Source organism: Camelina sativa, chromosome 11, assembly GCF_030686135.1.
Source record: "Camelina sativa cultivar CO46 ecotype springtype chromosome 11, ASM3068613v1".
NCBI classification, from domain to species: Eukaryota; Viridiplantae; Streptophyta; class Magnoliopsida; order Brassicales; family Brassicaceae; genus Camelina; species Camelina sativa.
This window is the reverse complement of record NC_141890.1, coordinates 40910278-40932762: the sequence shown is the minus strand read 5'-3', so window position 1 is coordinate 40932762 and position 22485 is coordinate 40910278. Positions and strand designations below refer to the sequence as shown.

At 36.1% G+C, this 22485-nt stretch overlaps 4 protein-coding genes and 2 pseudogenes across 9 annotated transcripts; 2 read left to right on the top strand and 4 right to left on the bottom strand.

Moving 5' to 3' along the window:
* Positions 1 to 333: 333 nt before the first annotated feature.
* Positions 334 to 4593, bottom strand: LOC104728774 (disease resistance protein RPS6-like; annotated as a pseudogene). The gene is made up of 5 exons (XR_015571394.1): positions 4550 to 4593; positions 2840 to 3600; positions 2420 to 2725; positions 1893 to 2304; positions 334 to 1560 (listed from the first exon to the last, which is right to left on the bottom strand). The product of XR_015571394.1 is annotated as a disease resistance protein RPS6-like (transcript).
* A 211-nt stretch (positions 4594 to 4804) lies between these two features.
* On the bottom strand, positions 4805 to 7016 carry LOC104725592 (putative polyol transporter 2). Its single transcript, XM_087473299.1, has 3 exons — positions 6686 to 7016; positions 6248 to 6594; positions 4805 to 6162 (listed from the first exon to the last, which is right to left on the bottom strand). The coding sequence occupies exons 1-3, from the start codon at positions 6810 to 6812 to the stop codon at positions 5101 to 5103; spliced, it is 1536 nt and encodes a 511-aa protein (XP_087329425.1). The 5' UTR covers positions 6813 to 7016; the 3' UTR covers positions 4805 to 5100.
* Positions 7017 to 8355: 1339 nt separating this feature from the next.
* Positions 8356 to 9894, top strand: LOC104725590 (ubiquitin-conjugating enzyme E2 27). Its single transcript, XM_087473305.1, has 5 exons — positions 8356 to 8725; positions 8931 to 8979; positions 9181 to 9340; positions 9438 to 9521; positions 9611 to 9894. Exons 1-5 carry the CDS (start codon positions 8548 to 8550, stop codon positions 9716 to 9718), a joined length of 579 nt encoding a protein of 192 aa, XP_087329431.1. The 5' UTR covers positions 8356 to 8547; the 3' UTR covers positions 9719 to 9894.
* A 1708-nt stretch (positions 9895 to 11602) lies between these two features.
* Positions 11603 to 15099, top strand: LOC104725456 (putative serine/threonine-protein kinase At1g54610). The gene is made up of 7 exons (XM_010444266.3): positions 11603 to 12374; positions 12460 to 12744; positions 13193 to 13510; positions 13712 to 13939; positions 14053 to 14153; positions 14246 to 14372; positions 14518 to 15099. Exons 1-7 carry the CDS (start codon positions 11982 to 11984, stop codon positions 14842 to 14844), a joined length of 1779 nt encoding a protein of 592 aa, XP_010442568.1. The 5' UTR covers positions 11603 to 11981; the 3' UTR covers positions 14845 to 15099.
* A 361-nt stretch (positions 15100 to 15460) lies between these two features.
* LOC104725587 (pyruvate dehydrogenase E1 component subunit beta-1, mitochondrial) lies at positions 15461 to 19621 on the bottom strand. 5 transcript variants are annotated; one of them, XM_010444263.3, is made up of 15 exons: positions 19356 to 19506; positions 19141 to 19200; positions 18911 to 18973; positions 18338 to 18418; positions 18223 to 18249; positions 18066 to 18128; positions 17872 to 17958; positions 17518 to 17643; positions 16893 to 17026; positions 16733 to 16805; positions 16581 to 16646; positions 16348 to 16386; positions 16114 to 16238; positions 15902 to 16016; positions 15461 to 15805 (listed from the first exon to the last, which is right to left on the bottom strand). In XM_010444263.3, exons 2-15 carry the CDS (start codon positions 19189 to 19191, stop codon positions 15755 to 15757), a joined length of 1101 nt encoding a protein of 366 aa, XP_010442565.1. In that variant the 5' UTR covers positions 19192 to 19200; positions 19356 to 19506; the 3' UTR covers positions 15461 to 15754. The 5 variants fall into 5 exon arrangements, with proteins under 5 accessions (XP_010442565.1, XP_087329426.1, XP_087329427.1 ...); XM_087473300.1 differs by having other exon boundaries at positions 19141 to 19246; positions 19356 to 19479; XM_087473301.1 differs by lacking the exon at positions 18223 to 18249 and having other exon boundaries at positions 18066 to 18147; positions 18334 to 18418; positions 19356 to 19621.
* A 136-nt stretch (positions 19622 to 19757) lies between these two features.
* On the bottom strand, positions 19758 to 22290 carry LOC109127420 (F-box/kelch-repeat protein At4g23580 pseudogene; annotated as a pseudogene).
* Between the last annotated feature and the right edge of the window lie 195 nt (positions 22291 to 22485).

Below are 22485 nucleotides of genomic sequence, written 5' to 3'. Positions count from 1 at the left end.
GTGGATGCCAGAGTGGAAGCCGCGTATGAGAGAGAGAGTGTTTAAGCTTTTCACCTTTTAGTATTCCTTACGCTCTCCTTCACTTTGTTTGTCTTCACAGTTTTTGACAAGAGATGAATGAATGATTTGTGTTGTTTATTATGTGACCTAAAGGTCTGTTTATTTATATACAAGGTACATAATCTAAGATATGGCAATATCGAACTAAAAAGGAAATCTAAATATATATGTACAACTTGATTAGCACGTTTATCCTTCTTCCTTACTAGTTTTTTTATAAGTTATGGTTTCAATTAGAATCTGCTAATCTTAGTTTGCACATAAACATCCCATTTTTTTTATGAGTTTACCCTTCACGTTATCTACAGAAACAATCATCATATATAATACAGAATGAATATGATATGTAATTTTGTATTCAACTCAAGTCTTATGCTTACTAAGAACCTTTCTTCTTCTTGTTCTTCTTTTTTCTCTTCTTTTTAAGTTTTTGCCCTTGTTTTCCCTTATTGCTTCTCTCTGTCTCTACATTGATGTCTCCAGACACTCCACACTCGTTACTATATTCAGCTTCAACAACACTGTCCTCCGGGAGTCGTATACCACATCCTTTTAATTTGAGCTGAGAGTAGTAATAATCAATGAGATGAAACTGTATATCCACGTGATCAACTTCAGCTAAGGGAACATTGTCTTCTTCGTTTAGAGGGAAACAACACTCAAATATAACCAGATGACTACCCAACTTAGCTGTTGTAATGGACAATGGCAAATCACCGCAAGCCAAGTGGTTCCCACGTATGTCTATGAACTGACAACGTACCTGGATGAAGAATGAGTAACGACCACTATTAATACTGAGATCTGATCCGCAATCGATCACGACGCAAGCTCTGAATCTGAATGATGGTTGAGAGGGAGAGATGTGATGAAGTAGAGGGATGATTAAAGAGGTTCCAGTTGTACGGTGGACGAAATATGAAGGTACTTCTTCACCTATCAAGATCATCTGTTTGAACACTGATTCTTGATGAATCAGAGCTTCTTGATCCAAATTGAAGTAGTTGATGAAATTGAGCTTGACTATTGAAAAACAATTATCTAGAACGAGAGAAGTGTCGTCAATGCTTGTCGCCACACTTGGACTAATATTAAAGCTATCTTCAATAAATGCTCCATAGTCTAAGAACTTAGCTGTGTCAAGAAGTGTCAAGTTAAAGATCCTTAGGGAAACATATTTTAGCTTATTGCAATATGCCAGTATAAGATATTTAAGCTTATGGAAGTTCTCGATCCACCATGGAACCTCTTCTATTGATGTTCCTTCTAGATCAAGCGTTGAGATGTTGGTTGAGATATTGGGGAAACTTGTCAGTCTTGAGCATTCACTAAACTTGAGGATATCGAGTGATTCAAGGTTGATTCCAGTGGGAAGAGTCTCAAGATTTATGCACTTTGTAATACTCAACTCTTTGAGATTACTAAGATTTTGAATAGATGAAGGAAGCTCCACCAAACTTGAGATATCGGAGAGCCATAGCCTCGTCAAAGAAGTAGAGGCTAGCATCGTCACGAGGGGTGTAAGCAGTGGCGGAGCTAGGAATTCAATTCATCAGGATCAAAATATAATTTAAGAGGTCAATTGTGTTATTAATTTTTTTATAGGGGTCAATTCTGCTATTTTATCAGGGTCAATTTGATTTTTTTCCTAAAAATTCAACTAAATTTAAAATTTCACCAGGGTCAATTGACCCACATGCTTCTACCGTAGCTCCACCCATGGGTGTAAGCGGCTGAACCAAAGCAAAAAAAAAAAAAAAAAACATTTAGAGATCCTAACTATATTAGATTTCTTTATATAATGTTTCTTCTTCAAACATTAGGTCATGCACATACCTGCACTCTTTTCCATAATTTTTGACTCTTCAACCCACACATATTAAGTTCAGTGAGATTTTTTAGATGTAAGTTTGAGGGTAAGTCTTGTATTGTTGTTTCCCACATATAGAGCTTTGAGATGCTGGTTGATATGTTAGGAAAACTCCACAACCGTGAGCATCCCATGAGATTAAGCCGATCGAGAGATTCGAGGTTCATTCCGGTAGGCAAAGTCTTTAGATTTGCACAAAATGACATGTCTAGAGTCTTCAGTTTTCTTAGATATTGAATAGAGGAAGGGAGTTCTACCAAACTCGAGCAATACCCAAGATAAAGTTCCTCGAGATTAGTGGCCATAGAAAGATCAGGGAGTTCTTTCAAATTTCTAGATATATCCAAATTCATATCTTTGAGTCCTGTAAGTGACTGAAATATATTTAAAAAAATGTCACATTAGTTGTCAAAAGATTATCATTTTTATAAAGTCAAACAAGGATTCTAATTGATTATACCGACTATAATTGCTCTTAAAAAAACTTACATGAACTCCTTCCCAAAGCTTCTCGAGCTTGCTTCTTCGCATTGTAAGCTTAACAAGGTGTTCAGGACGGAAGTTAGAAGGCAAACATCTCATTGCGTATCCGTCCAACCTCAATAGTCTAAGTTTCGGAGGGAAATAGTCGAAGCCTTCCGCTAAGTGCCATCTTACTTCCTTCTTATAGTCCCATTTTTTAATGTAAATTGTTATGAAACATAGATTATGCATCCCTTTGAACGCACTCTCATGTATATGCAATTCATCTGTCTCATCAATATCCAATGATATGCCCAAAACCTTTTCAGTACCCTGACATTGTTATATATATCATCCCATTAAAAAAAGATTGACTTATCAACAAGTGACTTAACATGCTTTTGATAAAAAAGAGTGAGCTACATGAAAAACAAAAAAATAACTTACAGTTTTATATTTAAGTACTTTGTATATATCCTTCCAATCAACAAGGAATTCTCGTTCTCCAGGCTCATTGGACTGTGCACGAAAAAATTTCTTTTCCCATTTCTTGTAGTAAAGTGTGCATCTTCACAGTATCATGGTTTACATGTACGAGGGACTTATCAACAAGGGTTTTTAGCCCTACAGTAACATCCAAGTCACTATCTGCTAACATCTGCTTGATATCATTGAGTTTTGCACCATCAAAGAGGCATACAATATGACGAAATATCTTTTCATCTTTTTCGTTATTTAACCCGTCGTAGCTGACTCTTAGTGTTTTCTCGATTTTCCCGTTCAGCCTACTACGAAGGCTTGGCAACATATCCTTCCACTCCTCTTTGTCTATACCCCGTAAATACGAACCCAAAACATTAAGACCCAAAGGAAGGTTACCGGCATGCATAGCAATTTTAGAAGCAACCTCCATGAAACCATCTGGTGGATATTTTTGCTTAAAAGCAGATCGACAAAACATTTCAAGAGAGAGTTCTTGAGATGGGAGACATACCTCATAAATATGAAAGATATTATGGGCCCTTAGAAGATGCTTATCTTTTGTAATTACAACAATTCTACTGCCACATCCAAACCACTCAATTTCACCAACTAAAGTATCTAGAACCACTTGATCTAACACATCATCAATAAAGATAAGAACCTTTTGGTGCTTTAGTTTATCTTTAATAGCGCCTAAATGATCTAACAAGGATATCCGCAGTATACTGCATGGTAACTTTTACAGATATAATTTTTTCACGAGTTAAATTTTAAAAACATTAAACTTACATGATAAATTAAAAACACTAAAAATCTTAAAAATAATAATGATAGAATATTTTTTTGACGGGCTAAATCTAAAAAAAACACAAAAAATTAAATTTATGATAATCATAAGAAATTCGATACGATAAAAATGTAACATTATTATTATTAAAACTAAATAAGGATCTCGTCATGTTTGCGGTATATTAGGATTAAAAATCAAAATGCTATTATACAGTCTTAAACACTAAATAAAATAAACAATTTTTTTTTAAATTTAATTTTTTTTGGTTAAAAAAATATTGTAACACAGATTAAAATCTAGTTAAATATCATACAAGCATACTGATAAAAATTCGTCTACACATTCTATGTTAACTTTTTAATTTTTACCAAATTTTATCGCGCAATACATAAATTAGTGACTAAATTGATGGTTATAACATTGACAGTTTAAATTATGTTTATTGAATATTGATGTATGTCATTTTATTAATTCTATTCTTTGTGAGGCACTTAATTCAGTTGTACATGTAGACATGTAACAGTTAGTACTCTGTGTAGGCACTTAATTCAGTTGTACGTGTAGACATGAAAAAGAAAAGCTTTTCCTCTAGATGGTATGACTGAATTGTTGTTTTTGTATCGGTGATATATACAACATATGCTTGCTGGTGCATGTAACCATGCAAATTCATATGTAAGTATTAATTTAGTATATATATTTGGTTATCTTTTTTCTAATAATCAAATATATTAGGCTCATGAACCAATAAAAACCCAATGTTTAGAAATTACATTTCTATAAGTCAATGTACCAACTAAACAGGATTCTACAAGCCTCAATAAAATTAATCAAAGTCTTTATCATATAGGCAAAATGTTTTATTTATATATTATATAGTATACCATTTTTGTTTATCTATACAGTTAACTACATACTCATTTACCATTTTAAATGTATTTGATATATTTTCATAACATAAAATCATTTAAAATTAACACATATTAACTTCTTATCTATACAACTGTCATGTCACGATCTAGTTAATAGCTAATTTTGATAACCAAGTTTTATATTAAAAAATTGGATTGTTGATCTCCATCGAAATATTCTACTACATGAAAATTGTTTTGCCCCACAATATACACACTTTTGAGTTATATAAACTTGCAAATAACTGAAACGTACCTTAATAATTCGTCCAAACAAATTAATTAAACCTACCTATTAGAATTAATAAAAGAATAGAGATGAAGAGTTTCTTACTCTTTTTCGCAAAAAAAAAAAAACAAAAAACTTATTAAAGCTGTCGAAAATGTCCGATTAAACATGACAAGTCAAATCCTCTGCTATAATCTTCTTTGTAGTCGCACTCGCCCCTTGAAGACTCAGTTACGAGAATCTTTTGACGTTCCATTGACCAAATAATGAAATGGAAACAAAAAAGTTCTCACTCTCATAGTTCATCAACAACTTCTTTACCCTTGCTCGTAACATTGTTCTTTTTGTTTGCACTGTAGCTTCCGAAGAGACTCTCTATTTCTTCTAAAGCCACACCTCGTGTCTCCGGAAGGAAAGTGAAGAAGAAGATCCATGCGGCGGCCGCAACTCCGGCAAAGAGAAGAAACGCACCACCAATTGTGAGACCCTTAGAAAGAGACAGGAATGTCATTCCGATAATACCACTCATAAGTCTATTCAACATCACTCCCAAACTTGCACCTTGAGCTCTTAGCCTCACGGGGAATATCTCTGAGCAGTAAACCCACGTCACGGGGCCTGCGCCTATTGAGAATGTTGCCACAAAAGACATCACCGTTGTAACGCTAAGCCCTATAGCCCACTTGATAGTTTGTCCGGGGTTCCTGTTGATTACTGTGAGACTAGTTCCAAGTGCTGTCAAGGAAATAAACATTCCGCCCATACTCGTAAGCAACAAGGCACGACGTCCAAACCGATCAACCACACAAGTCCCTACCACGATGAAGAGGGTCTTGACAACTCCGACTGCCACCGTAGCCAAAAGCTGGTCATTCTTGGATCTCAGTCCAGCCTTTGAGAAGATGGTCGGAGAGTAAAGCACGACCGCATCGATTCCAGAGGCTTGCTGGGCTAAGTGGATGCCAAAGCATGCTATGAGGATGTGTCGAACAGCCGGGGTTGGTCGAACAAGAAGGTCCTTCCACACGCCTTTACCGGCAGTCTTCTTTTTCGGCACGACTACAACATCATCTGTCATATCATCAGGGATTCCAGCTGCATGTTTGATGTCATTGAGCCTAGAGATGGCTTCTTCTTTAGTGTTTGAGGTTTTATCAAGAACTTTAAAAGCATCTCCAATGCGACCATGGAGGACTAGCCACCGTGGAGACTCCGGCATTGCCAACACTCCAATGGTTAGGAATACCGAGGGAATCGCTCCAATCCCTAACATGAACCTCCAACCGAGATGCTCGGGAAGCTTGGAGAAGAAGTAGTTGGACACATATCCTAAAAGTATACCAATGTTGATAAATATCTGCATACAAAAAGAAACATATTATCATCAACCTTCATGTAAATTTTTTTATTTCAAATAATAATAAAGGTTGAAACTATTGTACCTCAGGGAAAGAGCTAAGAAAACCACGTGAGGAGGCAGGAGCGACTTCAGCAGTGTAAACAGGCGCAATCATCATAGCATAACCGACACCGATACCAGCTACGAAACGACCCACCATAATGAAAGGATAGTTTGTGGCAAAGCCCATGAGAAGAGCACCACAAAAGAAGAAGGCTCCTGCCAACACTATGGTATATCTTCTTCCAATCCAATCGGAAGTTCTACCGGCCGCGCCTGAACCGATTATAGAATAGATATTCAGAATCCCCATAAGAATCTCAAGTTGTACATCCGACAGTTTCAAATCGTCTTTTATGAAAATTGCAGCTCCACTCATCACTCCTATATCTGCAACATCCATAAAATGTAAGGATAATTATCTAAACCGTAAAATCAAACCAACCTTAGTGAATGATAAGAATGCACAACGAATACGAACCGTAACCAAGGATTATAGACGTCATTGATGCTAAGATTGCACAAGCAAAAGCAAATCGGCTTCTATTCCCTCTTGGTGGCTCGGGCTCCGCAACAACAACACCTCGTTCTTCTCCTGAGGAACTCATTGTGCCCACCGTGATTGTAAAACTTTAAGTGAAAAAAGTAATTGGTAAGGAGAAGAGAGTGTTATTAGCAGGAAAAAAAATAAGTTTCTTGTAAGTTAAGAAATCTATTGGAAGATGAGAATTTAAATAGATGTGCGATGCTCACTGTTGAAGCAAACTAAGATCACATGTTTTAGAAAATAACAAACAAACATCCAGTTAATTAATCAGTTACAGAAAATAGTCACTTGAAATTCCAATTATAGAAACCGGATATCAAGATACACATGGTTTTACTCTAATCCACAAGGTTTGTCCTAAAATTAGCAATTTATAGTAAGAACAAATCATTTAAGATTGTAAGATTTGTCGTCTCACTCTTTTTTTTTTGTTATTACCTTATCTAAATTTAGAAACATAAGTTAATAGACATCCTCAAATTGTTATAATTTTAAATGCAAGAAAAAAAAACATATGGTTCACCTTAAAAAAAGATTCTGTCTCTTTCTCTCCTAGGGCTACTGCATATTTTACTATAATCAACTGTTTATAGGTATGTATTAAAAGTTTTCTTCTCTTCCTTTTTGTCATTCTCTGTTTAGCTGTTTTCTATCATCACTCTAAGAAAAACAAAATACACATAGTATTTATAAGATTAACAAATTTAGTGTATAAAAGGAAAAATTAAATGAGTGTACGAAGGCAAAAAGAAAACCTAAAACTTTTTAGAAAAACTCATAATTCGTTTAAGTAAAAAGATTGCTAGTTATAGTACTAGAATGCAAGCAGTGGAGCTTTTAACTACAATGAATACAAAAACTCACAATCGGCCATTTAAGCGTGTATTGATTTGCAAGAAGTGGAGTGTTTGGTGATAATGGTTGGACTTCAAAGATCCAAACAACAAGAAGAACAGAAAAATCAGAACTATCATATTATTTCCCTTGTTAATTCAAAAAACATATCAACGTAAAAACATTTTTTTCTTGTTTAAACTCACAATTCAATGAAATGAAAATGTACTTAAACACTCCGTGAAAGTGTACTACTGTAACTGCCAATCATCCATATTAAAACACAAGCAGCCAAATAACTTTGGTCCAGTGGTAAAGGAAAAATAATCTCGTGAGTAGCATTGGCAACGCGGGTTCAAAATTTAACATTCCCAAAAAATTATTCTTTTGGCCTAGAAACCATTAGGATCACTCCTAAATTATAATATATATATATATATATATATATTGTATAATCATACTGATGTTGATCATTTAAATTACGTTTATTGATGTATGTCATTTTATAAATCCTATTCTTTATGAGGCACTTAAATCAGTTGTTACGTATAGTAACAAGTTAGTACTATGTGTATCTTGCAGAAAAAGAAAAGCTTTATATAAATAAGGTATTGCCATCCGGTGGTGTTGGGGGTTGGTCTATGAATTGTAATATCCTAAACCAATTCAGATTCAAACCGAGAACCACAATAGAAATCAAATCTAGTTTCGGTTTATTCCGGTTTTACATTAATTGCTCTCAAATTGAATATGAAGAAGCAAAAAAAACTTGTGGAAAATCACAAAAACATTAAAAAAAAAAAAAAAGGGACGGTTGGATAAACTCCCTTAAGATGCAAGAAAAGAAGCTTCACTTCTCCACCAAATAAAAAAGTTTCAATCTTTTTTTTCTTGTTAGGGTTTTTTTCCTCTCTCTTTTCTTTGGGAGATTGCAATCGGAGGAGAGATATCAAAAAAAAAAGATGATAGATTTCAGTCGAGTCCAGAAAGAGCTTCAAGATTGCAGCAGAGACAACGATTCTTCGGGTATCCGGGTCAGCCCGAAAGCCGATAATCTCACCCGACTCACCGGAACCATCCCTGGTCCAATCGGTACTCCTTACGAAGGCGGAACTTTTCAGATCGATATCACCATGCCAGGTCCGATCCCAAATTCTCCTACTTTAAGGTCTTTGATTGTGAAAATTCCAATACCCAGAATTTAGCTTTTGGGGATTATGAAGTTATGGGATTTACTTGGTTTTTGTTTCGATTGGTGTACGAGTTGAGATTTTAGGGTTTATGGGTGTTTGATTTGTATTGTGTATTGTTCTTAATCGATCTTTTTTTAATTAAAAATTTGCAGAAGGGTATCCATTTGAGCCTCCGAAGATGCAGTTTTCAACCAGAGTTTGGTAAGAAGATGTTGACTCTGATTCTTATGTTAATCATTTGCAAACTTTTATGTCTGTCCTTGTGGTATTTGTTTGATAATTGTCTTATCTGTGGTCAAAGGTTCAATCTCTGGTGAAGTTGTTTTTAAGGGTCACTACTGATGTGATTGTATGTTAGTTTGTTCAATCTTTGTGGATGATTCATGTTAATCGAACCTACAGGCACCCAAATATTAGTAGCCAGAGTGGTGCAATATGCTTGGATATCTTGAAAGACCAGTGGAGTCCAGCTCTTACTCTGAAGACTGCTCTTGTTTCAGTCCAGGCATTACTCTCTGCACCTGAGCCCAAAGACCCTCAAGATGCTGTTGTAGCTGAACAGGTTATTATTATTCTACATCAACCTTTCATCATCTTCAGTTTTTCCCTGTTTTTTTTTTAGTCTCTTTGATGCAATACATTATCTCTGGTGTTTACAGTACATGAAGAACTATCAAGTATTTGTATCAACAGCTCGCTACTGGACTGAGACTTTCGCCAAGAACTCTTCTCTAGAGGAAAAAGTGAGTTGTTGAAATGGATTTAAAAGGTTTAATGTAGTGTCTGGTTTGTGTAGTTAAAAGATTCGTGTTGGATTGATATTTGTCCACAGGTCAAGAAACTTGTGGAGATGGGTTTTGGAGATGCTCAGGTTAGGAGTGCTATTGAATCAAGTGGTGGTGATGAGAATCTGGCGCTAGAAAAGCTCTGTTCTGGGTAGAATATATCAACACAAGCCTCATTGGCGCTAGATATATGATTTAAATTTGGTTTATAACTCTTATGTGCTGTGTTTCTGCTCTTGCCTGCTGATAAGAGTGAAGCTGCTTTAAAAAGATTACTAAATGCAAATGCTATATCCATAAAGGAGATCTTATCTAGTAGATCATTGAGTAAGGAGTGTGTCAGGTTTATTTATGATTTATCAATTCAGTGTCTTTGGGTTGGTAGAATTGGTTGGTTTAGGTCGGGTCTCATCATAGAACCGATGGGTTTCTGTAGGTATGTCCGATCCAGATTAACCAAACCAATCCCCTATGACACCAAACCGAAGTAACCACTCCAAATAATTGAACCCTTTACAACCAAGATGGTTAAAATTGAATAATAAGAAGAAAATAAACTCACTTTGAAATAGAAATGTCGTAATTTATTTGATGGACGATTAAACTTGAATCAGAACCAAAATCTTACCAAATCATTCATACTGATACTAGGCTAGGGTTTCACTGTGGTAACTAAAGTTTTCAGATTGAACAATTCTAGTCTTTTTGGTTTAAGTGATAAAAGACCATTGAAAGAGAGAGAGAGAGAGAGAGAGAGATAAGAAGTTGGGACTATTAAAGACAGAGCATTTAGTGAAAGAAGAAAGCCAAACGTCTAAATTGGTATGGAAACTCAACTACCCAAAAATTCCAACGTTGACCCATTCATTTACATCTTTCTGCCTTTTCAAAGTTCCTTTTTATCATTGTCTTTGAAGAAGGAAGAAACTCAAGAAAATTCTATTCTCTCTACTCGACAAAACGTGCATAAGCAATGTCGTCGGCGTGGTCTTTGGGTTTCTTACTTTTTTAGTATTTGGCTCTTTCAAAACTTGAATTTGAATTAGTCTTTAGGAGAGACTTATTTGCTTGGAAAAATCAAATTTTTTTAGTGGAACATTACTTGATAAATATAAGATACTGTGGTCCGCATTGATCATTATGAAGTTGCTTTTTGATTGTTTTTATTTGTAAATAAATTATCGAATATTTAATACTAAAATTTAGTGTTATTGGTAATAAAATAAGTGAAGTGGAGAGTGCAGCAATGAGGAAGGAATCTATAGAGAGAGGACCAAAACACTCACTTGGTTCGTCCGTATCCTACAATTTCAGTTATGGATTGGTTTAGTCCACGGGTCGGTCTTACAATAATGAATAAAAAAAAACTGTACTTGCTGATGATGTACATAAATTCTATGAAATCCAAAATTGATTGATAGGTACCAAACTTATGTTTTTTTATTAACCGAAAATACTGTTTCAGTGGAGGAGAGACCCGAGAGATATTTTGTGTAACATTTTGTTTCTTTCTTTCTATGCGATTTGGTAATGTAAATCTTCTAGAGAGAGTGATCGAATACGCATTTTATTTACTATTTTCATGTTTGACCGGTTAAAGATTGAGTGAGATCTATTATCTTTAGATTTTTTGTTTTTTCTGTTGCCCTTCTTAATCAGTGTTATTAGAACTGATACAATATAAAGTAGATAAAGTCAAATAAATAAATTTTTGCAACATTCTTTTTAAAAAATGTTATGCTAGAAATTGTAGATTTTTTTTTTGTTTGTTTTTTTGTTTTGCAACTGAACAAGTTTGCAAAAAGAGCAATCAGTTATGTGTACATCAGAAGAACATACCACATCTTTTTCATATTTATTCGTAAACAAAATATTTTCTTTTTAATTTCCAGCAATATTTTTTTCGTTGACAAAATGAGTCTAATATATTTAAATGATATTAAAGAAAAAGCACACAGAAACTACAACAAAGTCAAATTTATCTGAGAAAAAAGAAAAAAAGTAGAATAACTTTTGTGCTTCAATTCAATTTTTTTTTCACAGATGATAACAATACATAAAATAAAAAAAACAGAGCTTTTTAAAAAAAAACTTTAAACCACTTTTTTTTCCAGAGACCTTTCTATACAAAAAAAAAAAATACCATAAATAAGAGAGAGAAATGAAATTTGTTTTATTTCAGAGTCTTAACGTCAAACCACCCGTTACATATTAACGGAAAACCGCCATTTTTCACTCCTACGTGCAAAAGACTCGACTCTCACTCCTCGAAAACGCCGTCGTTTTTAACAAAACCCGAATCTCACTCTCAAGAAGGAACCAAAAAAAAAAAGAAAAACTTTGAGCTCTTCGGCGATGATAATGCTAAGCTAAAGAGACAGAGACAAAGAGAGAGAGAGAGCTTCATCGATTCAGCCGATGGGATGCGTTTTATGCAAGGAATCCACCGGAGACAACAAACCTAATCATACCAATAATAGTAATAATAATTCCGATGAACCTCCTCCGGGAGACCTCCGTAAGACGACGGAAGATGATTTGCCTTCTTCGTCTTCTGCTTCAACCACCACCACCGCCGTTTCTGTAGTGGAAATCGAAGATAAGAAGAAGAAAAAGGATTTGGCTTCGATTCAGATTCAGCCGGCGAGAACATGGCACACCGGCGATTTCTCCGCCGGTTCATCTCGTCGTCCGGGTATGAGTGTCCGTTCGACTCCAGAAGGATGGCCTCCGTGGCTTATTGCTGCTTGCGGCAATTCAATCAAAGACTTAACACCTCGTCGAGCTACCTCTTACGAAAAGCTCGAGAAGGTACTCACTCAGTTCTGTAAATTAGAAAGTTTTGTTTTTTTTGTTTTTGGTTGATTAAAGTTTTGATTTTTTATTGATATAATAGATTGGGCAAGGAACGTATAGTAATGTGTACAAGGCGAAAGATCTATTGACTGGGAAGATTGTAGCTTTGAAGAAAGTTAGGTTTGATAATTTGGAAGCAGAGAGTGTTAAGTTTATGGCTAGAGAGATTCTTGTTCTGAGAAGGCTTGATCATCCTAATGTTATTAAGCTTCAAGGTTTGGTTACTTCCCGGGTTTCTTGTAGTCTCTACCTTGTTTTTGAGTATATGGATCATGATCTCTCTGGTCTTGCTGCTACTCAAGGTTTCAAGTTTGATCTTCCTCAGGTCTGTTTTTTTTAATTTCCTTATCCTTATTTTATTAATGATAGATGGGGAATGGGTTTGATCTCATTTGTGATAAACAGATAAGGTAGAAGTTAATGTGTTAATGATAGATATCCTTCTTGTGATGATTTTAATGTTTTTCAAGGTTTTTTTTTTTTCTTCTAGGGTACTTTATTTGGGGTCACATATGGTAATGTTATCGTCTGATTGGTTTTTGTTTCTTTTGTGCTTTTGGTGATACTAGAATTATTTGTCGGTGGACCCAATTTTTCAACGTCCTTTATGTTCATTGGATTTAGGTTTCTTTATTATCTGTGCATATTTGACTTTAATTTTAAGTTAGGTAATTAAAATCAGATTAGTATGATTAGTACAGTACCAAAGATACAAACTTGTATTATATCTAGATCATTCATAATGGAGTTTTTATTTCTTGGTGGTTCTTCAGGTCAAATGCTTTATGAATCAGCTACTATCTGGATTGGAGCATTGCCATAGTCGAGGAGTCTTACATCGAGATATCAAAGGTTCTAATCTTCTTATAGATAATGATGGGATACTCAAGATTGCTGATTTTGGGTTGGCTACGTTTTATGACCCGAAGCAAAAGCAAACTATGACTAGTCGTGTTGTCACGCTCTGGTACCGTCCTCCTGAGCTTCTTCTTGGAGCTACCAACTATGGAACTGGTGTTGATCTTTGGAGTGCTGGTTGTATTTTGGCAGAGTTACTTGCTGGCAAGCCCGTTATGCCAGGAAGAACCGAGGTAAACAGCATCATGTTTATCTTGTTTTAGTTAGTCTGTTTAAGAATTTTTAAGTTTCTGTTAGATACAACTGTGTAGGCCCTCTTTATTTGAGTTGCATTATAGAGAGCAATGAATAGTTGGTGAATTGATTACTCTGTGTATGATAAGATTAATAAGATTGTTGTTTACCGTTTTTCTTACCTAACTTGTTCGTTGTAGGTCGAACAACTTCATAAGATATTCAAATTATGTGGCTCCCCTTCAGAATCGTACTGGAAGAAGTACAAACTGCCAAACGCAACTCTTTTTAAGCCGCAACATCCGTACAAACGTTGTGTGGCTGAAGCCTTTAATGGTTTCCCTCCATCCTCTGTGCATCTAGTCGAGACACTTCTCGCTATAGACCCTGCTGATCGAGGAACTTCTACCTCGGCCTTGACTACTGAAGTGAGTAATCCTTTTCCTCCAATCTTTCAATTGGTTAGTGTGTGATCAAATCTTATACAAGCAAAAGCACACTTCCTGATCAAAGTGCTATATTATTTGGTTTGCATGTGCAGTTCTTTACTTCTGAACCGTTACCCTGTGATCCTTCAAGTTTACCAAAGTATCCACCTTCCAAAGAACTGAATGTAAAGCTGAGGGACGAAGAGGCAAGAAGGTATGTAATTCATATCTCTTTTTGTGTGTTTCTATCAATTAGATTGATTTGTGATTGGTCTCTTCTCGTCGCTGCATTTATTGTAATTCTAGGCAAAAGGGTCTTGCTGGAAAAGGTAGTGGTATTGATGGAGCCAGGAGAATAAGGTATCGTGGGGATCGCACTGGTCGAGCTGTTCCAGCCCCAGAAGCTAATGCCGAGAGCCAATCAAACTTAAATGTGAGAAAATCCTCATCTTACCCCATTTACACTAATGGACACATACATAAACACAGTCTTCATATGAGCGTGGTACTCTTTCGTTTCAACGTGAGAATCTGCAGAAGGTTCTGTAATGTTTCCACTTGCTAATGTGTGTTTGCAGAGATGGAGAGCGATATCACAAACAAATGGAAAGAGCAAGAGTGAGAAGTTTCCGCCTCCTCACCAGGACGGTGCAGTTGGGCACCCATTGGAAGATCAGTCAAAGAAAAGATCAGTATTTGGTGGAAAGCCTGAGACTTCTTTGGGGTTGTCGAGATCATACAAGTCCGGGGAAGGGACATCAATGAGAAAGATATCAAACAAAGACGGTGCTCGGGGGGCTTCTTCTAGAAAGTACATATGGGGACTTAAACCTCCTCCAGCGCTCGGGCTATCGATGGACTTACTTTTCAGGAGCAGATCAGAAGTTTTTGGGATCCGGAGATAGGATAGATGAATGAGAAATGAGCTGTGGGGGAGTTATATCAGTGCATCAAAAATAAGAGATTGCTTCCGTTACGATTCAGAGAGAGATTGCTTTTTTGAAAGGAGTTCAAATTCTTTGTAGCAGAATAGAGAGAGAGAGAGAGAGAGAGAGTGCACAAATGGATTTTGACTCTGATGTAAAAACACATAATTCAGGTAGTATTAGAATCCTACTTTTAAACTGTATAGTTGTTGAAATGGATTTTGAGGCTTCTAAGATTGGTGTTGTCTCTTGTGACAAGTGTTGCAAAAAAAAAAAAAAAAAAAAAAGTCGTGAATTTGTATTCTTGATTGCTGCTTCAAATATTGGATCTTGTTTAAATTTGTCTTCTTGCTGTGACAACACAAGCATAGCAAAATCACGAGATGCAACATTTATAGTCAATGAGAATCTCTTCTACAGCAACATTTTTTCACACCAAAGCTTTACTTTTTTTTTTTTTAATCCATATGGGTTGATGATCAACGGCGTTTAAATCAAATTACAATCATATCATCCAAATTATAGTCAATGCTACCATTGGATTTAAACTCCGTCCTACACTCCTTAAACAACAATACCAGAATCGAAAACTTGATTTAGGCACACCTCATTCATTATTTGTTGGGAAAAAAAAAACGTGTTGTAAACTCCTTTACTAGCGTTCTCGATCAATTTCATCAATTAAACCCCAAAGATTAGAATTATCAACTTGGGAAGGACAAAAAGAAGAACGAAAACCGCTGCAGCAAAGAATCATAGCAAACGATGAAATAAATCAGGAGGAATGGTGGTTTTATAGCAAAAGTGAGAGGTCATTTTTCTCCTTTTTTTTTCTTATTTTCCTTTCCCTTTAAAGATCCAAAAAAGAAATGTGTTGATGTTGACGATTTTATTTCGATCTGTAACAAGCTCTCTTTGCTGCTCGGATGATATCCTCTACCTGCATCATTATAATCTCATTTCCATCAATAAAGAACGAGATATATATATACCATTTGAACAAGTTTCTATGCAAAAAATAAGGGACAGTACAAACCTGAGGAAGAGCCAATCTCTCTAGGTTAGCTGCATAAGGCATTGGAACATCAGCTCCTGCAATCCTCTCCACTGGTGCATCCAAGTATGAAAAGCTCTCTTCTACAACCGACGCACTGATCCAAAGCCAAAAAAGTTAAACCCATGTTTAAATTTTTTTATACAGTTCAACTGAATATAAGATCTCTATTGAGTGAAGGAAATGAAGCTAACCAGATTTCTGCACAGACTCCGTGTTGAGGGAAACCTTCTTCAACTGTTACCAATCTACTTGTTTTCCTCACTGAAGCATTGATGGTGGCTCTGTCAAGCGGACGGATTGACCGAAGATTTATTACCTAAACATTTTATAAAAAAAAAAAACTTGAGTTCACGAAGTGGTTTTGAGCAGAATCACAATATCGGTTTTAGGTAGAGAAAGAAATCTGAAATCTAAAATCTTCATACCTCAGCGCTTATTCCCTCTTCTGCGAGCTTCTCAGCGGCCTAGAATCAGGTACATCAAAAAAAAAGGTTAATGAAAGTCACGGAACAAGGTGAAGCACCAATTTGTAAAAACAAAGCATGTGCGGCAAATATCCATACAAAAGGAAGATTTGAGTTATAGCCATCAAACTAACAAAAAAGTTCTCAATTTTGATTACTAAAAAGGTGCTCGTGGAAGTGGGAAAATGGCATACCTTGAGAGCAAAACCGACCATCTTCGAGAAAGTTACTATCGTTACATCCTTTCCTTCTCGTTCAATCTGTTATAGGCCAAGACAACATTAAAGCATCCAACTGCTACATTGAAGACAAATTAAAGAGACATATAGATACCGGGTGACTGTACCTTGGCTTTGCCTATGGGAAGACAGAAACTTGAATCAAGTGCTTCTTCTGAAATAGGGAATGATTCACCATATCTGCATGATGGAACCAATTAAAGGGACATAATATGTGACTGTGGGATCTAATTATATGTCAGAATTCAAGCTACGCATGCTACTTACAGTAACTCGTTTTCAAGGAAGACAACAGGGTCAGGGTCTCTAATGGCAGCTTTAAGAAGACCACGAGCATCTTCAGCTGAATACGGAGCGAGGACTTTCAAACCAGGAACTGAGGCGTACCATGCTGCATAACACTGCAAAATGTAGAACAGAATATCCCCATTTAAGATCCAGATGTACAAATGAAATATCCAGCCAGTCATCAACATTGATAATCCTGATATCTTGTGTTTGTGTTTATCATATTAGTCATATAGTGAAATGACCCACTAGAAAGACAGTGATAATTCCTAAATGCATGTATCATCAAGTTAGTCATACAGTTCAATATTGTACGCGCCCCTTCTGAGAGACAAACAGTCATACTTTCATGTTTGCATTGCCACATCAGGAGAAAACAGCTGCATGCCACCGTACTAAGAACCTTTATCTTAATCATACAGCCGAATGCCTGATTATTTAGGGGAAATCTGATCCATTTTAAAGCCATAATTTAGTTCCTTGATCCTATTCGACTATCATTATCAGTTTCAGAGAAGCTGAAGGTAATGTTTAAAGGAATGCAAAGCAACAAATTATTCATTATAAGAAAATTTTGTTGCACAGAGCTTGCATTAGCATTTACCTGAGAATGTTGAGCTCCAACACCAGCAGCTGCACCATTGGGTCCTCTAAAGACAATGGGTACATTTATCTGTCCAGCAGACATGTAATTTGACTTTGCAGCAGAATTGATGATATGATCAATTGCCTGAAAAAAGTCCAAAAGATATTAAGATACACATTGGGAAATAAATAGGAATTTTGTGCACCTTAATGTCAATCGTATAAGATGCTGAAATAAAATTAAAAGTCAATGATGCCTGGAAACATATTTGTACCACAGTGCATGTTTCCGTGACTCAACAAATGATGAATAATCAAGTCAACGAATGAGGCAAACAGTAGTATGAACGAAATACAGAAAAACAAGGCCAACCTGCATAGAGAAGTTGAACGTCATAAATTCTACAACAGGCTTTAACCCAGCGTAGGCGGCACCAACTCCAATTCCAGTAAATCCAGCCTAGAAAGTGATTAAAAGATGGACTGTCAGAAATCTTCTCAATCTATAAACATGGACATACGGATTGCAGATGGACACTACAACATAATATAATAAAATTTTCAAACCTCGGTAATAGGGGTATCGTATACTCTCTCAGGACCATACTTCTCCAAAAGACCTTTAGTGATCTATGAGTACATGATAGACCTCCAGCATCAGATCAGGGTAAAAAACAGAGATAATTAAGTGGAAAAATCAAGTACCATTGTAAATAATTCTAACCTTGTATGCACCCTGATATTGGCCAACCTACAAAAAGAAGATAAAAAGGATGAACTCTTAGATATTTGATTAGAAATGGCAGATGAATAAATCAAACATGTCAGCTGCAACTAACCTCTTCACCCATGACAAATACTTTAGGATCTGCAGACATTTCCTCATCAATAGCAGAATTTAGAGCATCTCTCACTGTCATCTAAACAAGGAATTACATACAAAAATGTAAGCAGTAATATAACAATCAGAGAAAATCCTTATACAAGGAAAAACTTGTGTCAGATATATTGACAATAAAATAAAGGCCGCATCAGCTTGATTTTACTAGTCAGCTCCAATGTAAAAAATTGAAGGCTGTCAAAAATTGTAAATACAAAAATCTAACTTAAGCCACACTCGTTGGCTTTTCTAAAATGTTACTACTACATTATCTATGAGAGTCCTCTAAAATCCACCATTTTCCATGACAGAACCCATGAAAGAACCCAAAAGATAAAGCCAAATAGCTCACTAAACTCGAATATGGGGGGGGGTTAACACAAAAAAGGTAAGCTACATAGTCAACAGTAGCCAACATGATCCTAAATTGATCAAAATATCTTCCATAGCACATAATGACGAAACATAACAAAACCTACACAAGAAGCGCATATAAAAACATCAAAAACATCCGATAAAAAAAGACAGTTACCTCTTTGGCACCAGCTGCATAGCTCCTAGCAGAAACCAATGCGGATCGCGTCCTTCTAAGAGTCTGACCAAAATCCAAATTTCGAAAAAATCAGATAATTACGATAGCAAAATCAACAAAGATCCGATCCCAAAAGACTCCAACAAAAGTAACCTCAAATCGTATCAGCGTCGAACAGATTACAAACGAAAAAAAAAAAAAAAAAACGAGTAGAATCATCATCATCATACCGAAGCAGCCAAGCCTCCATCGATGGCTCTTTGCCTCAAAATTCCCAACATTCTCCCTAACTGAATAATAATCAAACACGAATGATCAAAAGCCCCATAGATCTAACTGAACAATCACCGGAACACGGAAAAAAAAATGAATGGTAATCCGAGGATAACAAAATCGGAGAAAGAGAAAAAGACGAAGATCGGTTACCGGAGACAGAAACGATTACCTGAGGTTTGTACGATCTAACCACGCCGGCGAAAAGACGAGAGACGGCGGATTAAGAAGAGACGACTCAAAGCGTGAGCGAAAGGGCACTGTTTTTTTTTTTCTCTCTAAACACAACAAAAAAAAAATGATATCAATTAGATGAAAAAAATATATGAGTGAGTAGGTCTGCTTAATCATCATATTCACAGGAGCCGTCCGATTAAACAAGACTGGTCAGCATCAATGGTTGACATTTGTTAATATACTTTTTCTTTTTCCAATATTATTATTCCATTTTGTTGTTGAAAACTTATAAAGGCGATGTGACTCAATTTAATTTTAATCAGAGAGATTCGCATATTTTTAACGAACCGAATCCATAAAGATGCAAAACCGAATCATAATATTCATTACACAAAATTCACAAAACCCTACACGATTGAAATTTTTTTCGGTTCAATTGGTTTGGTTCAGTAACAAGAGCTGCACTAAACTGTAGTCTGTATGGCTCATTGGTTGTAAAGACAACATCAAACCAGTTTATCGTCCCCCAAATCTCTCTTTGGCATCTTTCAATCGCAATTTCCGCATACCAAATTGTCTTTTCGTCTTTGTGGTTCTTATCATACACATACTCTTCCCACAAAACTGCCATTTTCCCACCATAATCCACCAATGTACCATTACGAATACGAGGACAAGTAGACAATTTTTCCAAACTTTTCAAAGTTGTCCATAACTTTTCTTTATGATCATACCAATCGATACAATGTTTTTGTAATGGTAGAACACATTCTCTATCACACAATAAGATGATGCAAGAGTCCATCCAGTATCTATTGCTAAGTCTGCTGTTCTCCATCTACCTTTGTGCAGCTTATAAGTGTCTTGTAAGTAGTTGGACCTCACATAGATAATTCCTTCATACCCAACACTATCATACCAAAAGCTTCTACATAACTTTTTGCTAGGGATCTGTAAAAACTCCCAAGTTTGGGTCTTTGTATCAAAAACTTCTATCCAATTCGTTGAATCGAGATTTCCGCGGCCTCCAATTACATATATTTTTTCATCAACTATGCAAGCAGATGGGAACACACGTGCCACTTGCGTGCTTGGTGCCTCACGCAATTTGTGAGAACGACAGTCAATGACCATGACGTTAGACGAATAATTCTTATCTCCGCCAATGACGTAAATATCAGAACCAAGCATTGCAACATTCGACCTTGATGTATAGGGAGAATAAAGATAAAAGATCGGTACCAATACTTTTTTGGAGCTATTTGGTCTCAGACAAAGAGTAAACAAACGTAGTGTTTTATAATCGTTACGGCTTTGTAAGCATACGTAGAGACAGTTCTCGGTGCGACCTAAAAGAGATCAGGTTTGGTAAAGCTCCGTTGAAGTGAGGATAGAACGAAATTTCTTGGAAACTAAGGAAAGAATGAAGATGTATTGGTCTATCTGAAGTAGTGTCTGTGTGATACAAGAAGTGATACAAGATTGCTGTTGTTTTATGTGTGTGAGAAGTTTCTAGATGGTTTGAGAAGACAATATTGAAGGACGGTTTAAGGATGTATTGAAGAGGAAAACTACTATTTCGTTGGTAGATTAAATTGGAGTTTTACAAGAAAAAAGAAAATAACAAAAAGGAAAAAGTTTTTTTTCTTATGAAATTTGGAAATCTTCTCCTATGGTGATTAGGAAGTCTTGGTGGGTATATAAGGAGGTGTTGGGCACGTCCTAGAGAATTAAGAGAGCTGAGGCATAAAGGTTAGAACCCTAGAGAGCTTTCTCATTGTGTGCGACTTAGTTTCGCGGTTTGGTGCTTGGGTTGTTCAAGCGTCTTTGTTCGTCGGTGTGACGTGTGTGTGAAGGTTGCTCAAGAGAGTTGAAGATCTGAAGTCTAGGCTCAGGGGGAGTTTAGCCCAAGGTTAGGTAATCTTGGTTTGAATCTAGGCTCGGTGTGAGTTTAGTTAAGGGTAGAGATTTATCCTTAAGATTTCATGTTATAGAATGGAGCGGTGAATTAAGAGGGTTGTTTTTGATGTACGCGTTTGCGAATAGGTTGTATTTGCTTTCTTGTTCTAGTGGAATCGAAATCTGGACGTGGTCCCGGGGAGTAGGAAAAACTGGACCTCGTTAACAAAGTTCTTGTGTTATTTACTTTCTGCACTTTATTATTTGCACCTCATCCGCATTTAAAAGTGGTATCAGAGCGGGTTCTCAATAGAGATTTAGTCTAGTTTCGAGTAGATCAAGGGTGAGGGTAGTTCAGGAAGTAAGACAGAGCTTTGAATCAGTTGTGATGAATTCATACATAGAAGGCACGTCTATGTCAAGACCACTGTTGCTTGATTCAACGAATTACGGATATTGGAAGGTTCATATGCAAGCGTTTATTAGTAACCTTGATGAAGATTGTTGGAATTCGATTGAGCTTGGTTGGGAGCCTCAAACGCGTAAAAAAAAATGTTTGATAAAGTAACAAATAAAATAGTGATAAAAATATTATTTAGTATATAAGATATATTAAAATTCTATGGTTTATTAATTTATTATACAACTTATTTTTATGTTTTTAGTTAAAAAAAAAATTTGGTATATAGTACCTCAGACTAAAAAAAAGTTCTGGATCCGCCGCTGCCTGTAGGTGTGGCGATATATTATCTCCCAAGTTATGGAGACTATGCCGGAATGGTATTCTTTTTTATTCCTGATTTGTTCAAATTGCTATACTAAATCATTAATACTTTGAATTTAGGGAGTATTTTATGCCACTGCCTTTGACTTTGTGCAACGTGCCCATGAAAAATTACTGTACCACTTTTGGTGTTGAGTGGACATGGTGTTGAAGTCTGCGGTGAAGAGAGAAGAGAATTCTGGAACTTCAAGAGTCGAATGGCCGATATTTTGGAAATGATGGTGAGTATGGCAAGCTTGCTCGGCATCAATGTATAATCAATTAAGGGGTGCAGCAGTTCAAGGTAAATTGGTTGTATTTTTCTTTGTTTTGGTAAATATAAGATATGTCTCTAATATCCTTTGGATATCCTTATTTAATTGTTGGTGTCTGTCTCTACTCTCCCCATGTCTGAGATCTCATGGAGATATTATATTTCGAAGTTTGACCTTTTGTAATTAGG

Bases quoted from the DNA above. Each gene is read 5' to 3' on its own strand.
- LOC104725592 (XM_087473299.1), bottom strand. From the start codon at position 6,812: ATGAGTTCCTCAGGAGAAGAACGAGGTGTTGTTGTTGCGGAGCCCGAG. The intron at 6,595-6,685 runs GTTCGTATTCGT...TGGATGTTGCAG, and splicing joins GTCTATAATCCTTGGTTACG to ATATAGGAGTGATGAGTGGA. The intron at 6,163-6,247 runs GTACAATAGTTT...TTTTGTATGCAG, and splicing joins TTCTTAGCTCTTTCCCTGAG to ATATTTATCAACATTGGTAT.
- LOC104725587 (XM_010444263.3), bottom strand. From the start codon at position 19,191: ATGTTGGGAATTTTGAGGCAAAGAGCCATCGATGGAGGCTTGGCTGCT. The intron at 16,239-16,347 runs GTATGAAGATTT...TAAAATGTTTAG, and splicing joins AAGAGGGAATAAGCGCTGAG to GTAATAAATCTTCGGTCAAT. The intron at 15,806-15,901 runs GTTTGTACTGTC...ATAATGATGCAG, and splicing joins AGAGATTGGCTCTTCCTCAG to GTAGAGGATATCATCCGAGC.
- LOC104725590 (XM_087473305.1), top strand. From the start codon at position 8,548: ATGATAGATTTCAGTCGAGTCCAGAAAGAGCTTCAAGATTGCAGCAGA. The intron at 8,726-8,930 runs GTCCGATCCCAA...AAAAATTTGCAG, and splicing joins GATCGATATCACCATGCCAG to AAGGGTATCCATTTGAGCCT. The intron at 8,980-9,180 runs GTAAGAAGATGT...TCGAACCTACAG, and splicing joins CAGTTTTCAACCAGAGTTTG to GCACCCAAATATTAGTAGCC.
- LOC104725456 (XM_010444266.3), top strand. From the start codon at position 11,982: ATGGGATGCGTTTTATGCAAGGAATCCACCGGAGACAACAAACCTAAT. The intron at 12,375-12,459 runs GTACTCACTCAG...TTGATATAATAG, and splicing joins CTTACGAAAAGCTCGAGAAG to ATTGGGCAAGGAACGTATAG. The intron at 14,154-14,245 runs GTATGTAATTCA...TTGTAATTCTAG, and splicing joins AGGGACGAAGAGGCAAGAAG to GCAAAAGGGTCTTGCTGGAA.